This window comes from Morus notabilis, unplaced genomic scaffold (assembly GCF_000414095.1).
Source record: "Morus notabilis unplaced genomic scaffold, ASM41409v2 Scaffold413, whole genome shotgun sequence".
Classification (NCBI taxonomy): Eukaryota; Viridiplantae; Streptophyta; class Magnoliopsida; order Rosales; family Moraceae; genus Morus; species Morus notabilis.
In genome coordinates, this window is record NW_010363912.1 from 369,635 (window position 1) to 383,482 (window position 13,848).

The following is a 13,848-nucleotide window of genomic DNA, read 5'->3' on the forward strand; positions in this document are numbered from 1 at the left end:
TTTTCCAACCAAATGCGATTTGAAAACTATTTTGTTTTCTTACCTTAAAAGATGTGTAGAAACGTTTGAAAACAAGTTGAAAACAATTCAAACCAAGCCCATAATTTTTTTTTCTTCTTTTTCCTTTTTTTTTTTAGTAATTGGCTTCCAAATAATTTTTTCCAGCTTTTATTATCAAGTGTGCGTGACATCCTTTTAAACAATAATTATATAAATTATTAGGAAAAAAAAGAGAAGAAAGAAAGGAAAAAAGAAATAAAGACAAAAAACAAAAAAAAAAAGACAAGAAAAAAAAAAGCTCAAAAAGTAAATTAAAAAAATCTCAAAAAGTATTAAAAAAATGTGTACGAAATGACGCGTACATTATACCTTAACGAAATGCAAAACGATAAGATATTGATATACAATGTACCTTAACGAAATGCAAAACGATAAGATATTGATATAGATGTAGAAATAGTTTTAAATAATAAAAGCTGAGAAATCTAAGGATAATATGTGAACATTTTAAAAAAACATACGGATTATGAATATATATATATATATATTAGGAAAAATGTGAACATTTTAAAAATATACTAATTATGATTATATATATATATATTAGGAAAAATGAGTGAGAAGAGTTAATGCGATAACATCTTAAAAATTTCAAAATATATGTTTTTTTTTTTTTCACTAACAAGAAAATATTCAATAAGAGGTTTTTTTTTTTTCTTCTTTGCTTGGAATATTCTAAAAGAATTTAGTTAAAACTGGTTACTTCCTTTTTTAAAAGGAAAAAAAAGAAAAAAAAAAAACTTTGTTGTATTCTCTTTATTTTTTTAACACTTTAATTAATAACATGTGGGGCCTTAAAGTAATAAGGAGCTTTACTTACAATCATTGAAAAGAGAGTTAAAAAAAAAAAAAAAAAAAATTGGCTCACATGAGTAATGCACGATACTAAAAAAGAAAAAACACACACACACACACGAAACCACATAATGAAATGCCTTAACGAAACTTATTCTACTTTAGATTAGGGATTCTACAAGTAAGTTTGAAAAACATAATTATTAGGATTTTATTTAGAGAAATGAAAAAAGAACTCTATAATAAGACAAAAATAAAAAAAGGAGAAGATTGAAAAAAAAAAACAAACAAACAAAAGAGAGGAAAAAAGAAGGAAAGTAAAAACTAAACAAAAATAACCCACTTAAGAAATATTTTGTCAAGGGAAGAGGATTTAAAAAAAAAAATTAGACATTGATTTGTGGAAGAAGAAATGAATTCAACAAGAAGTTAAATAAAAAGTATATTTATGAGGGTCAATTTAGGGAAAGTGTTAGAAGGAAGATTGTATAATAAGGCAAAAAAATAAGAAAAAAAGAAGAGAGGGCAAAAGGGTGTTATTAATATTTCAAAACAAAAAACAAAAAGAAAAGGAAAAGTAACGAAATGACTCTGACAAAACTATTTGTTAGTGCCCAGAAAAAATCCATTCTCCTTTTTATAGGAGGTCATGGATAGAGTAATAGGATGAGATTAAAAGTTTAAGGATTCGTTAGTAGGAGTAATACCTTAAAGAACTGTTTGGTAGGATGGATGGATTCGTAGAATAATATATAGGATATGAGGGACGGAGAGTGGGAAGGAAAGGATGCATTATAATTTTTACAAAGTTGTTTGGTATAATAGGAATGAATAATTGTTGTTATCCTTCCCTCTTGTTTGGTATTGAAAAGGAAGAGGGAGGAAATGATTAGTTTGATTCTTAAAATTATTATATTATCTATGAAAAAAAATTGATTTTTTTTAGTTAAATTGTCTAAAACAGAATCAGAAATCTACAAATAAAATTGAAGTAATCAATTGCAAAAATTAGTGGAGAAAAAAAGAGAAATCTAATTTATATTTGACCCAAGAATTAAGTCAAAATGAAGCTTGACTTTCCTATATCAAACTATTGCAAACGTACACTTTGCTAACTGTGAAGTTGTTCATTTCAAAGAAACTATGAAATTGTCAAATTGACTTTTCTTCTATAGTATTTGTATTCTAGTAAAAAAATATGACCTCCGATTTTCATATGATCTTTTCCCAAATGCAATCTGAATCATTCACCCTCTAAGTTGGGGAGAATTCTTCCTCAAATTCAGAAGAACTTCAACTGATATATACGTAGAGAGAATAATTTTCGTCATGAACACGAGCTACCCACATTTTTTAGAGCAGATAAAATTTTAAATTCACGAAAAATGATCCTCTTTCATAATAGGTAAAATATAGTCAATTACATTTTAAAAAAATACATTTAATAACTTAAAATAAAATTTAGAGAACTCCCTCAATATCTAAAATCTTAAAATTAAAATTAAATTTAAGTGCCAAATGTTACGAAGTTTGGGGACCCATTGTACAAAAATCACACTAAGAAATAGTTTTTTTTTATAAAGTTTTTTGGCGAGGAGGATTTTGGGTCCACACGGTTAGACTTGGATCATTTCCCGTTCATTTCGTTGATTCGAGTTTAAAATTCGAGTTTTGCTACAGTAAAAAGCTCTCATAAACAATCACATCTAACTTTTTTGCTACAGTAAAAATCTCTCACATAAAATCACATCTCAACTCGAATAAGCGAATAAACGAGTTAATAACATCGATGGGTTCCACACACTTGCTTGGGTCCTCTTATCCACGCGCACATATTATCTTCCAAAACACTAGTACGTAAGCACTTCAATATCTGTTTCAGATTAAGTTCATCAATCTACGACAAAGCTTGTGGAATCAAATTTACTATTAATACAAGAAGACCAATAATCTCTGTGGGTGAGAACCAACCATACTTAAAACAGAGGTCGCTACGACCGTATCCAGATCGATGACCAGAAAGATGATGATGTTATTATAGGCTGCAAGATAGCACGGAATGAATGAGTCAAGAATTAATAATCTGAACAATAGAAATGTGTGAAAAGTAAATTTAATCACTTAAAAATTATGTAGAATGTATGTGTAGTGAAAAAATGAGTGTGAAGAGTAAAGATAAGGGTGTGAATAGAGAATTAAGATCTGATGTTCAATATTCTTGTCTCAATGACTGTCATTCCAATTAAATTTTGACAACTCATAATTTGTTTAAGTATTTTTAGTAATTTTTTTCTATTTATATGGTTAGATTTTTAAGTTTAGATGAGATGGCAAATAAAAAGTGAGAAAATAAACACCAAGACAGGAAAATTATTATTCGATCATCATCACATATCACATAGAAAGTTTAAGGCTTGATGCATACGGCCTTGAACACAGAGTATATTACTACAAAAAAAAAAAATAATAATAAAAAAAAACATAAAAATAAAAAATTAAGTTTTTTCTTTTAATTTTTTTGGCGAGGGGGATTTTGGCTCCACACGGTTAGATCATTTCTTTTTAATAACATCGATGGGTTCCACACACTTGCTTGGATCCTCTTATCCACATACACATTATCTTCCAAAGCTCTAAAAAGCTAACGAGTTGAACGTTGCTTGGATCCTCGTATCCACATACACATTATCTTCCAAAGCACTTCAATATCTGTTTCTAGATCTTGAACTCAGATTAAGTTCATCAATCTACGACAAAGAGCGTATCCAGATCGATGACCAGAAAGATGATGATGCTATTTTAGGCTGCAAGAAAGCACGGAACTTCAGGAGAAAAGATCAATTAGGTAAGATAATTATCTTAAATTAGCAAGAAGTAGAGAGTTATGCCTTTGTTTTAATAGAAGTACTAGAGGTTAAGACTAAAGATGATCTGTCGGGTGCTGGTAACTCCAGTCATCAAGATAACAAAATATTATAGATAACTAATTCATAATTTAATAATTTTTTCAGAGAAAAAAAGAAAAAAATAAATTCTGAAAATCTATATATGACTAGTACAAAAGTAAGCTCAAAACTTTTTTTTTCTTTTTTTATTAACCTTGTTGCTTGCAATTTTGGAATTTGGATTAAAAAGAAGAGAAAAATGAGAGCACTATTTTATGTCATGGCCTTATTAAGAAAAATTACTATTTTGAGGTCCGATCTGATACAACAAAGAGAAATTATTAGATTGAAAATTTTTTGCATAGCCTTTGTCTATTGATGATGATGAATTTATATACACAATACAAAGAATTCAAATATGAGTAAGTTTTCTAATCTCCTAAAGTCAAGGATTAAATTAAAAAAAAGTAGTTTTATTTACATATTCTTATTTACTCTCCACACCCTCTTTAAGTTAAACTTTTTTATTTCAAAAAGATCCTAACATAAAATGACAAAAGTGACAATTAGGAAAGGCTTAATTAAATTTTTTTTTAAAGGGAAACTAATGATACGGTTTTTTTTTTTCTCCTAATACATCCCACAAGTCAGATCCTCAAATTATATAAATTATTGCTATTTAAAAATGTATAATAAGACCCTTATTTTCATATTTCAATGACTAACCCCGAAAGTTGCATGGACATATATTGATTTTTTTTTTTTTGTTGTATGATGATTATTCTTTTTTTTTTCGTTTTTATGTTTGTTTTTGCTTATCATTTCGTTTTGTTTCTTTTTTTCGTTTTTTATAAAGTTGGATTGATTTTTTGGTGTATCCTTTTTTTTTTTTCCTAGAAGAACTACGGAATGTTTTGCATGGAAGTATCCACTCTCCATACAAGATGACAATACCAAAATATTAGCATCAGCCTCTCTTTCACTCTGCGTACGTCCTGCATGAAGAGTAACTGCAGGTAAGCATCAGTAACTTTGTCACATCTTGCCCAAACGTATATGAAAAAAAGGCTAATGCCTAAAGCTTCAACTTAAAGAAAAAAAAAAGAGAGAAACAGATAAATGACAATATTAAAGTAACAAATTAAAATAAACTGGTGGGTGTGAAAAGAAAAAATGAATGGGTCAAGAATTAATAATCTGAATAATAGGTGTGTGTGAAAAGTAAATTTAATCATTTAAAAATTATGTGGGATGTATGTGTAGTGAAAAGATGAGTGTGAAGAGTAAAGATGGGGTGTGAATAGAGAATTAAGATTTGATGTCCCATATTCATGTCTGAATAATTGTCCCTCCAATTAAATTTTGACAACTTGTGATTTAATTAAGTATTTTTAGTAATTTGTTTCTATTCATGCGGTTAAATTTTTAAGTTTAGACGAGCTTGTAAATAAAAAGTGGGAAGACAGCCACCGAGATAGGAAAATGGAGACAGTAAATCTAGACTCGTGAATAGAACCACCCTAAATTAAAATATAAACCTTACGAAACTAAATATAGGTACCTTAAGGTCATGTTTTGTTATATGAAATCTTTTACTTAAGTTTTGTCCTCGTCATTTGGGGCGCGTCTATTCACACCCTTTTTCACTTTTCACACACCTTTTACTAATGTAATTTTTTAAACTTAATTACTCATTACTAAAATTACGTTTAAGGACAATAATATTTAAAAATAAATACTTATTACACATCTCACCTTAAAAAATAGTTTTTTCCTTTAAAAGAATATAAGCATGGATTTCTTTCACGTTCACGGTTAAATTTATTTATTACTGATTTCATCCGCTTCATGATTGTTAATTCATCTAGAGTGTATATATATATATATATATATATATATAAACTCTTCTTCATTTGGTGATGTTTTTAAATACGAGAGATGGTAATTTTGTGCAAATAGTGAACTTCTATTAAAAACAGGAGGAAAAAACGAGTGAAGCGTTAAGTGAGGTTATAAGATCTTTGTTCATTTGCTTTTTAACTTAAAATTCTAACAAAATAGGTTAATCCATATGACTCAAATATGACATTGTTCAACTCTATAATGAGTCAATTATAACAGAAGCATAGGTAGTAAGTAACAGGAAAAAAAAAAAAAAAAAAGTGAATGATCTATTGGTACTAGTATTTTAATTTATTGACTTTTTTTTTTTATTGAAATAAAACTGTAGGCCTCTTGTTTAACTGTCGCGGCTGTGGAAAGCGAAGAATTCTAGAGAAATAAAAGAGTTGTTTGGTTTGTCATTTACGCAAGAAGACAAAAGTGGTGTCTCAAAATGGCATTGGAACTTGTAGCATTGAAATTGGCAGAGGCTGTTGTATCCCAAGTAGTCCAAGCCCTCACTGACCTACTAAAAAATGAAGCGGTCGCCTTGAGCAGTGTGAAAGAAGATGTGGAGTACTTGCAAGAAGAATTGATAATCATGATGGACTTCTTAAAAGATGCTGACAAGAAACAGGAACTAGATAATCTTGTCCGCAGATGGATAGCTGAAGTTGAAGATTTAGCCTGTGAAATTGAAGATGCCATTGAAACCTTCATCTACAAGGTCAACTCCTCGTACAAGATCAAAGCTATGCTCCATCAACGCGAACTTCAGAGGAAAATTGTCTCCATCAAGAACAAGATAGAAATTCTCAATCGACGAAGGCAAATGTACAATATAGAACGTAGCAGTGGTGAAGGAACCAACAGTTCACGGAGGAGTTTGAGAATGACGTACCCGGATGATGATGATGAAGACGACATTATCACGTTGAAGGATACCACGGCAGCTTTGAAGGCTCAACTGATGGCAGAGGAAGATCGTCTTTGTGTGGTGTCCATTGTGGGGATGGGGGGACTCGGAAAGACTACACTTGCAAAGAAAGTATACAACGATGTTGATGTGAAGAAGCATTTTGATTGCTATGCTTGGGTTTTTGTCTCTCAACAGTGTGCGCCAAGGGATGTTTGGTCGGAAATCCTAATGCAAGTTGGCTTTCACTCTGATCAGCCTGAAAGAACAACTTTGGGGGGAAAAAAATACACAAGACAGTCGTTGGAAAAAATAAAAAATAAAAGAGAGCTTGTGAAAGATTTAGATGATCATGAGCTAGCTGCTGCAATGAGAAGTACACTACAAGAGAAGCGGTATCTTATCGTTCTTGATGATATTTGGAGCATTGATGCTTGGCACAGTGTCAAAAAAGCTTTTCCAAAAGGAAAGCTCGGAAGCAAAGTTGTATTCACTACACGGAATGAGATAGTAGCTTCAATTGCTGATCCTCAGAGCTCCCCCATCAAACTTCCACTTTTAACACGCAATGAGAGCTTGGAGCTTCTTAAACTAAAAGCATTTCCAAAAGACGATTCTGCTCAACATGGTTGTCCATTAGATTTGGAGGAAGTAGGAAAGCAGATGGTGGAAAAATGTGGCGGACTACCTGTTGCAATCGTCGTGCTTGGAGGCTTATTAAGAACAAAAATGAATTCATTGGATGGATGGAAAAAGGTGCAAAAGGATGTCCAAGCAAGCAGCATCAATAAGCTTAAATCGGAAAAACAATACGGGGTGGAAGACATCTTGGACTTGAGCTTCCAAGACTTGCCTTATTATTTAAAATATTGCTTTCTTTATTTGGGTAGATTTCCGGAAGATAGTGAGATACCAAAAGGAAAACTGATTCAACTGTGGATCGCAGAAGGTTTTGTGCCGACTACGGAAACAGAAGATGCTGAGCAATACTTGGCAGAATTGATCAACAGATGCATGGTTCAAGTTGGCAAAAGGGAGCCTGTAAGGAACGATGTAAAGACATGCAGATTGCATGATCTAATGCGAGACTTCTGTATGTCCAAAGCAAAGGAAGAAATGTTCTTAGAGGTTTTGCAGCCAAATGAGATGAATAAGTTTTCTACTGCTACTCGTTCACGAAGAATTGCTATTAATGTTAAGCATGATCTTGTTCAGCATACGCGCTGGGTGGAAAAAGTATGTCCTCATCTCTGTTCTCTTCCAAACTCTGTTTCAACACCTTGGGCGGAACAAGTACACTCTAATCTTCGCTCTCTTTTGTGCTATGTTCCAATTTTATCTATGAGACAGAAGAAATTTGCCTTGTTAAGAGTGTTGGAACTTGATTTTATTTTGGAACGGGTAACCAAGCTTCCAAAAGGAATCGGTAATTTGATTCACTTGAGGTACCTGAGAGTAAGCGGTGTTACAAAATTAAGATTGCCATCCATAGGCAACTTGCGAAATTTGCAAACTCTGGATCTTGCAAATAATGATGAGGTCTCGCTTCCAAGCACAATGTGGAGGTTGAGAAATTTGAGACATTTGTTATTACCTTATAGGTATTCACTTCCTTTCTGGACAAGCAGGCCTATTTTTAAAAATGATGTCGTAACAAAGCTTGAGACTTTGATGATAAATGCAAAGGATTTGATCAGACATAATGCAGTTCTTCCACTGAGGAATATTCAAGCTTTAGGAATATGGGATATTAGAAGTGATAAGGAAGTTACCTTAGTCCTTGAGTCACTCAACTCTCAATCTCAATCCAGTGGCCTTCGAACATTGACGATGTACTTTTGGGATGGAGAATTTCCGAAGCTTGAATTGCTTTCTCATTGTCACGTTCTGTTGAGTTTGGAGTTGGGGGGTGCAGTATCGCACGAAAACATTTCATTTCTGCCACCAAGCCTCACAGAATTTCGTATACATAATTGTATGTTTACTCAGGACAAAATAGAGGTTTTAGAAAAGATGCCAAACTTGAGAATTCTCTCCGTGAATTTCGACACTTCCTTTAAAGATAGGTATAAATGGGTTTTCTCCGTCGATGGATTCCCTAAGCTGGAGATTCTTGAACTCAGTTTCTTAGTGGGATTAGAGGAGTGGAAATTCTAAACTCGAATCAGCGAAATAAACGGATCCGTAAATTGAATGTTGCTGGCATGGTGAAGGAATTTGAGGACAAGATAAGAGTAAATGAAGACGGAATTGAAGGGGAAGATTTCTACAAGGTGCGCCACATTCCCGCCATCTCAATCTCCAACATTCTTGGTACATAGGGATATGTTGAGTCCTTTCTATATACATAAAATCCAAGTTCAATCCTTCTCTAATTTAATCTTTCTATTTTGAGTTTGTTTGTTTGATAAGTAACGTTTTCTGTATACACTTTTTTTCCTGTCATATAAATTCATGCCTTTCCTCATCATCATCCTTGCAACTTAAACTATATAGTATTTTAAAATGGTTTTGTTTTGAGTACTAAAAGAAATCATAGCCTGAAGTACAAGGAATATCTTGAAAAGCGCAACTTAAAAATCTTATACACCAGGAATTTTATAACGTCAAAGACATTCTCAAAACATTTGATACGAATTACGAAAAGCTATTGACGCTTCAAGAACTAATTGCTATAAAGTAAAACACAAATCAAGTAAGAAACTTGTAAAGTAAGAAATACATGAATTGAAATAAAAACAACTCAATCGATAACTAAGCAAAACGAAGAAACATATGAAGAATTTAAAATGCTATAACCAAAATTACGTACTCAAAATTGTATAGCAATTGGACTTTTTGAGGGATTGGATTTTATAATTTTCCCCCGCATGTTAAAAAAAAAAAAAAAAAAAAAAAAAAAAAAAAAAAAAAAAAAAAAAAACGCTTCGCATGTCAAAAAGGTAATCTAGAAGAGTACGGTTTGTAATCTAGTATACTTGCCAAAAGTCAATAATAGTAAGATCATCTCCAATATAAATACTAATGTCAATTGTATATTTAACATTAAAAAGTATGATATGATATGTTATTTTTATTTTCACTTTAATGCATAATGCTACTTAAATTGTTAAATCTACCTTTTTCCATAACCACTTTGAGAGTTGTAAAACTTAGCTTTTATTTTTAAAATAATTAAAAAAATATAAAAGTTGTAATGATTAGATAAATAAGTAAACATTTCAATCAATAATAATTAATTACTAAATTTCTCATGTGTTATACTTAGTAAGAACATATGAGAAATTTGATATAATAAATAGCATTGCATTAGAGAGTGTTTTTTTGTTCTTAAATGTTAAATTTGTAATTGACACATGAATTAGAGTATTGCATTAGAGATGTTCCAAGTGTAACTGAAATTGCACTACATGTCCAAAAGGTAATCTACAAGATTTCCATCAGTAATCTACTAGATGTACCCATAAGGCGGTCTTCGACCACCGACTCTAGTCACCGACGACGGCCATGTACAGTTGCCATGGAGGCAATCAATGCCAGAGAGCAATATTGTTGATTAGTTTCTTTTACAATTTACCAAATTAATATTTCTTTTCAACAAAAAACAATTACTGTCGTTGATCTTCAGCATTGGAGAGCAATCTAGTGGATTATTATTATTATTATTATTCTGTAATATACTAGATTATTTTCAAATCTAGAAAAATTAGGTACCAACAGTCTCTAGTAAAATCACCGACTTTTTTTGGTTGTTAGAGAGTAATATAATAGATTACTTTTTTTATTTTCAACACAAAAAAATATATATTTTGACTATCTTTGTTCATTGACACCGGCCGCCGAGGAGTAATCTAGTAGATTATTATTTCTTATAATCTACCATATTATTTTTTATTTTCCACAAAACAAATGACCAATTGTCTCTAGTCGTTGAAAGAGAATCTGGCAGATATTTTTTATAATTTACTAGATTAACTCTAAAGTCAATACAAAAACAGAAAGAGAAGTAAATAGCATATAGAGAACTAAATTTGGTAGATTTTAAAGTAAATAATATTTTATCACATAAATTATTTATTATGAAAAATAAGGTAGATACCATATATATTAATAATTAATTACTAATCGTCAATGATTTAACACATTAAAAATTAATTATTACTTATTAAAGAGTTTATAATAAGTAGATAATAAACGAATAAATAACTGTAATTAATTAATTATTAATTGAATATTAATTAATTTGTAATACATATATGTCTTCGATTTAATTTCTTTTTGTTTTATTGATTCTTTATGTCATTATTACGTACGGAAACACTCAAAAAACATGGGCGGATGCACGTACGCGCACGTTGAACATGTTTAGGGAACTCGACCATCGATGATAATTGGGCATATAACGTACGTGAAGCGTGTTGACCGTTATTTCTAACTAATTAACAGTAACCACATCGACCCACGTACGAACATTTATTTCTAACAATAACTAATAACTACTCTTGTGGATAAGATTAACGAAAATGACATGGCATGCTAATGTTGTTTTTTTTACTCTATGCATGTATCACGTACGAATACTGTACAATATGGCCAGGTCATTTTAGTAGATCGACTAATGATAGGCCAAAAAACTTCTCACAAAATCAATACATGATACAGATGATTTTGGAAAAGATCCAAGGATTAATTATGGTAGTGATCAAAATCCATTGCCATAGAATTTCGGGTGAAATGGGAATAAAACCTCAATAGAATTTCAAAGTTAACACTAATTTGTTACTTTTCCCAACGTTCTTTTTCTTTTTCTTTTTTTTGCTAATCAAATTTGGTCGTATTTAGAATTGAGTCTGTTTTTGTTTTTCACGTTTTTCAATAAAAAAATTAAAAACGTTTCTAAAATGGTGTTTGGCGTAATAAAGACAAAAAAACATAAATGAAAACGATTTTTTTGTTTAGTGTAAAATGAGAAAGAAATGAAAAATGACTTGTAGTCGTTTTTCATTTTTTATTTTCGTTTTCTCCTCTCTCAAATAAAGAGAAAGAGAGACATTAATTAGTTTTTTTACATTGAAAACAATCTCTTAATTAAACTACTAAACGTATTTTTAAAAATAATTTCTGTCTGATATTGAAAACGTTTTTATTTTTATTTTCATATAAAAGAAATAAAATTATTTTACAAACGCTCCTAGTTGTTTCTCCTAACTTAAAACACCTAATTAAAATTCGTAAAATGATTATGCACTATTTTTTCATTTGCTTAATGATCACGTGCTTTGCTTTCTAGGGAAGGCCTTTTTTTTTTTTTTTTTTCGGGGGCTTTTCCGGTCAAGGCTCTTTAATATTCTTTTGGTTAATTTCGTCTGGATCAGAACTTACTATTATTGGAATTTTCAAGATTAAGATCCGTGTTTCTATTGGAGACTAGTATGAGGACGTGCCTGAGACACGTCCACCCCTTGATAAAAAAAAAAAAAAAAAAAAAAAAAAAAAAAAACAAAAAAAAGTCAAATAAACAAAAAATAAAATAGGACAAAGGATATTTATATTAGAGTTAAAAAATCAAGAGCAATAGAAAGATGAAGAAAATACAAATAAAAAAAAAAAGGATAACAAAGAAATCTGATTAAACAGTATAAGGTAATAAAAAGAATTAGATAACAGATAACATAGTTGAAAAAAACCAACAACAATTTTTCAGAAGTACATAAGAACATGAGCCAAAAGTGTACAACTAAAACACAAAATCAGTTCACGAACATAATGTACAAAAGTGTAACAAAGAAAAATAATGTACAAAGTCCTCATACAAAAGTGTAACAAAGAAAATAATGTACAAAAGTGTAACATAATGCACAAAATCAGTTCACAAAATCAGTTCACGAGCCAAAAGTGTAACACACTTAACACAAAAAAAAAAAAAATGTACAAAGGGTATTTATATTAGAAAAAATAAAAAAATCAAGAGCAATAAAAAGATGAAAGTACAAAAAAAAAAAGGATAACAAAGAAATCTAGTTAAACAATATGAACGTAATAAAAAAAATTAGATATATAAAATTATTGTTGGCCCACCTCCTAAAAGCTTAAGCTTTTGAGATGGATTGGTAAACTAACATGGTATCAGAGCGGGAGGTCCTGAGTTTAAACCTCCGTAATTGTACTTTTTATCCCCATTTAAATTGTCATCATATGTTGGGTCTTTAATATATAGCGGGCTTAAATATTCACGTGTTGGGCTTTTTAATTAATTTACCCACATAATTGTCCATTGTCCAGCCCACACGTGAGGGGGAGTGTTAAAGTATAAAAGTATTGTTAGCCTACCTCTTAATAGCTTAAGCTTTTAGGATGGATTGGTAATCTAATAAGATATGCTAGTAAAAATTTAATATTTAACGACCATTAATAACCATCATTAAAATGTTAGACGGCAATTAGGTGTACATGTTTTAACTCTTTTTTTTTTCTTAATTTTACTTTCGTTGCTTAATTCGTTCAGGGTTATATGTTTTGATTTTTTTTCTTCTTTTATTTCGTGCATGCTATTTTGAGTTGTTAGTCAATTACCTTGTCTCGTATTTTTTTCATAGATAAATTTAAGTGGACGTATTGGTGTAGAATTCTTCTGATGATTCCAATAAACTTATGCAAGTTGCGTTCTATTATCATTCAATATTGAAAATAAAAATGGTTCATCATCAAGGCATTATTTTAACCAAAAACAAATTTAGGGATTAAAAAAAAACCAATTTAATACAAACTTCCATGTCATTGACTTTTCTTGGCCAATGATAGTCACTTTAAGATGATTAAATTCTACAGGTAAAGCATATACACTTCTTTTTTTTAATACATGATGATAGAGAATAATCCATTATTATCTTTTTTTCTTTTTGGAATATTGAGATTTTCTACTGAATTTTACTGAGAATTCGGATTTTTATGTAGGTGTCTTCTATATATATATATATATATAGATATATTATATATTATAAAATATTATACATTCATATGTGTATATATATTTATATATATTTAGAGTGGGGCCTTTTCTCTATACGATTACTTGAAGTGGAGATTATTCGTGTGTTTCTTCTATTTTGTTACTTGCATTAGTGGGTAAAACTTTTAGCGGGTGCCGACTCGTTTGAGAAGTTTATGCTACTTTCTTCTCTTATTCAGTTAAACGAATTCATTGAGTTCACCTCGATATACGTGCACAGTACCGGTAGACTTGTCAACGTAGTGGAATTGGCGTAAACGAATGTCACTATTGCGTTCAGTATGTCGAAACAAATTAGGATA

General features: G+C 30.5%; 1 protein-coding gene across 2 annotated transcripts; it reads left to right on the top strand.

Moving 5' to 3' along the window:
- Window positions 1–3,463: 3,463 nt before the first annotated feature.
- On the top strand, window positions 3,464–9,004 carry LOC21400062 (putative disease resistance RPP13-like protein 3). Of its 2 annotated transcripts, none has more exons than XM_024170198.1 (3): window positions 3,464–3,700; window positions 4,638–4,756; window positions 5,971–9,004. In XM_024170198.1, exon 3 carries the CDS (start codon window positions 6,076–6,078, stop codon window positions 8,692–8,694), a length of 2,619 nt encoding a protein of 872 aa, XP_024025966.1. In that variant the 5' UTR covers window positions 3,464–3,700; window positions 4,638–4,756; window positions 5,971–6,075; the 3' UTR covers window positions 8,695–9,004. The 2 variants fall into 2 exon arrangements, with proteins under 2 accessions (XP_024025966.1, XP_010103531.1); XM_010105229.2 differs by having other exon boundaries at window positions 4,641–4,756.
- The last annotated feature ends 4,844 nt before the right edge of the window (window positions 9,005–13,848 follow it).